The sequence below is a fragment of the Phragmites australis genome, chromosome 3 (genome assembly GCF_958298935.1).
Source record: "Phragmites australis chromosome 3, lpPhrAust1.1, whole genome shotgun sequence".
Classification (NCBI taxonomy): domain Eukaryota; kingdom Viridiplantae; phylum Streptophyta; class Magnoliopsida; order Poales; family Poaceae; genus Phragmites; species Phragmites australis.
In genome coordinates, this window is record NC_084923.1 from 19,509,482 (window position 1) to 19,513,078 (window position 3,597).

Sequence of the window (3,597 nt, forward strand, 5' to 3'; positions counted from 1 at the left end):
CTCTTCACCTTGTAGCTTTACTTTGTCTTCATTGATTTTTATTATAGAGAAGCAGGTGGACACACTTGATGATGAGAATCTTGCTTTGATCGTGAAGAAATTCACCTGCTTCTACAACAACAAAAGAGACCGAATGAGAGGTGATTCTGGTGCCTATTTGAGTATGATGACACCACTCAATTCAAAGCAGACTGTCCAAGGCTCAAGAAGAATGAGGATCACGGCTATGACCACAACAAACACAAGATGAACAAGAAACCCTTCTACAAAAACCGCGACAAGATGGTCAAAAAGGCGTCAAGACGGTATCTCAAGCTTTTGTGGCAATGCTCAACGAAGTCGACACCTACTCAAGCAATGAGGAAAGCTCGGAGGAGGAACCACCCGTGAAGAACAAGAGGAAGAATAAGAACTTCATTGGTTTTTGCTTCATGACGGACGAGAATGACAACGATCCTGAGCTTAATTCTTCTAAGATATCACCTTTCTATGACCAACTTTCTATTCAGGTTGATACCTCGAATAACGCTCTTATTAGTTAGAAACTCTCTAGACTAAAATATTCATCTTCTAAACTTGACTTATTTAGGTCTAGAGCTAGGGATGAGAAGTGTTATAATTATCTTGTGATCATGAATAAGTTTACCAAACTTCAAACTTTGCATGCTCAAGTCGTTGGTCGATTTGAAATTACCCTACTCTTTTAAAAGCTTATAAAGGATGTTGATACGAAAGACAAACGCATAAAGAAGTTAAAGTCTAGATCAAGATGAACTTAATTTTGATTAAGATCAAAATATGCACAGATGAGGTATGTTTAACTCTGAGATTGGATTTCAAAATAGTGGGAAAATAATAAGACTGTTTTGACTACACATATTATCTTTGAGGCTAAAAAATTTTTATCCAAAATCATATCTTACCACAACTCACAAAGAAGAAACTCACGGCACAACTTTAAAAAAAAAAAACCATACCATAACCCCATAGAGCAAAGCACAAGTTGAACCTCATCTCGCAAGTGCAAAGCACAGATTGAACTTGAACCGATGAGTGACCATCTTTCTTTATCTGCTGCTGATCGCAGGGTTCACCTAGGAAGCTGCTCTGATCGCATGCTGTGGAAATGGGGACCACTACAACTCCAACTAGTTTGCCTCCTGCGACGCCACCTCCATCTCTGCCCTGATCCGTCCAAGCACATCTCGTGGGACAGGATATCTCACCAAAGCTGCGTATCAGTTTGTGGCCAGTGACATGCTGGATAGACCATACGCCGCACCATCCAAACTGTCCACATGCAGATGCCAGTCTAAAAACACTTGTAATATTTCACGTTACAACACCACGATACTACTAGCAACGATACACATGTTCTGCACCCAGTAGGCCAGCATAATTATCGTGCGACCGTAAGAAACTTAATTCCTTAATAAGACATTCTAGCAAGCATATTCATGACGCAGAAAACATAGCATGACGATATCTCAGTGGCATGCACTAGCTCAATCGAATGGTAAACTGAGATTTGGACTGGTGTAACAGATTCATTCGGAAAATGTCATCATTTTAAATAAGAAGCGATTGCATCATTTTAAATAATGTTAGGCAATGTCATCGAATTCTCACAAGGGTTTTGTCCCCCCACAAAAGAAGTTGTGGCGACACTCCAGCATCTCACTCTGAAATAACTCCAGCCTTGGTATCTTGACCGTCTGGAGTTACTCCTCAAGCTTCCCCAGTATGTCGTGCTCTCTGAAAAGAAGGTACCTGAAAGTTTCAAGCGGCCAGCAGATTAGACCACCCACACAAATTCAACCAATATAATCAAACATGAGAAACTGTATATGATACAGTGTTGATGTAGAGGTTTAAATTTGCACCATAACATAGTGCGGAAAATAATTACAAGACCTTTAGCTCTACCTAGAAAATACGGACAGACAAGCAAAATCAAACAATTTTTCTTAACTGCTCAACTATGCCTATGGAATTAAGCAACTGATATGCACCTGAATGTATATAAGCCAGCTTAAGCAAGCTTAAGCTCTAGAACGTCTTGGTTGAAGCAACCCAGCTAGCATTTCACTTGTGCTTCACCAGGTGCTTCTTCAGACTACTATATTACCTTCTAGAATGCAAGTTTACAAGTCGGTTTTTTCTAAGGTATCGTGCTTGATTTTTCTCATTTAGGATGAAATTAGAAGCAACAAAAAGGGTAAAAACATAGTGCCATGTTAATATGATACTTATAGAAATGTTACACACTCTTTCTCAGCGAGCTTCACTTCTGTTCCACCATACTCAGGAAGTAGAACAGTTTCACCATCCTTCAGAGATACAGGGATCAGATTGCCATCCCTGTCACACTCACCGGGACCAACAGCTATGACTTTAGCAGCGTTCAGCTGCATTCAAATAAAGGGATATATTAGAGTATTAGACCCCCCCCCCCCCCAAATCATAAGAAAACAGACCTACTATGACAAGAATGAAATCTTGTTACTTCTAAAACCCACGTGGACAAGAACAAATCATCAAGCTGTGCTTCGAAAGGAACGCAGCAGAAGCTAGGCAAAGTAACTCAAGACAAATGTTATTTCTCGATGTGTTCGAAAAAGGTTATCACAACATTTATTTAGTGGCCCAAACTTCTTAATCTGTTCAGCCGAAAAATATTTTGAAGCCTCTTAACGGCCCTGTAAACCTGCCTTACCACGGATGCCTGGGGGGCAGGTAAGCCCATGTTATGGAAACAGAAGTGACGTCCTAAAATTTTCTATACACAGTTCAAAAGATTTAATCTTGGAACCGATTCATGCATTGAAGCTACCTTCGGATTAAAGGTATGATCACGGAACAATACAAGAGGTGTTTCTAGAAAGGGCACAAATTTGGGCATCGACAAGACTGATTAATGTTGTGTCTAGTGCTCACAACATCCACCTACGCAAACCAACAACTTTCCCCACCAAAGAAGCTGCGATGCACCAATTTTCTTTCCCTGGCACGCACGATCTCAACTCCCCCACCCGGATCTACAGACCCAAATTCCACGCCACGAAGGCCGCTCGCGTACAGGCAAAAGCCAACCCGCGCCCGCCACCGAAAAGGGGAAAAGCGCAAGATCTATGGGTACCTGCTTGGTGATCTCCGGAAGGAGGATGCCGGCGGGGCTCTTCTTGGGCTGCACCAGCTTCTCCACCAGCACCCGGTTCAGGGACGGGATCAACCTCTTCGCCATCGCAGCCCGCGAGCACCTCTCCTTCTTCCTGGGGAGCAGGTTGATGCGGGGCGTGCTTGATGCTTCTGCCTCCGGTGGCTTCCTTCGCAGCAGCAGGGTTTAGGGTTTAATTGGAGAACAGCGAGCGGCGCGGCATAGGGTTTTACGGATTTGCCCCCGGATAGCGTGCGTGGTGTGTAGTTGCGGCTGAGGGTAGGATGGGGAAACTGTGTGTTTCGCGTGAGGTCTGGAAGGTTCGAGGCTCCAAGTCCAGGGGGTTGTGCGAGTTAGTGGGCTGGCCCACGCTGCAGATGTTCCTATTGCGTGGGCTGCAGGTGGGATTTTTTTATTTTATTATTTTCATTTTCCCCTCT

At 43.3% G+C, this 3,597-nt stretch overlaps 1 protein-coding gene across 2 annotated transcripts; it reads right to left on the minus strand.

Moving 5' to 3' along the window:
• Window positions 1–928: 928 nt before the first annotated feature.
• Window positions 929–3,357, minus strand: LOC133912573 (10 kDa chaperonin, mitochondrial-like). Of its 2 annotated transcripts, XR_009908822.1 has the most exons (4): window positions 3,140–3,357; window positions 2,269–2,408; window positions 1,630–1,770; window positions 929–1,290 (listed from the first exon to the last, which is right to left on the minus strand). XR_009908822.1 is itself a non-coding variant. In XM_062355388.1 (3 exons), the coding sequence occupies exons 1-3, from the start codon at window positions 3,242–3,244 to the stop codon at window positions 1,722–1,724; spliced, it is 294 nt and encodes a 97-aa protein (XP_062211372.1). In that variant the 5' UTR covers window positions 3,245–3,357; the 3' UTR covers window positions 1,426–1,721. The 2 variants fall into 2 exon arrangements, 1 of the variants encoding a protein (XP_062211372.1); XM_062355388.1 differs by lacking the exon at window positions 929–1,290 and having other exon boundaries at window positions 1,426–1,770.
• Window positions 3,358–3,597: the final 240 nt, after the last annotated feature.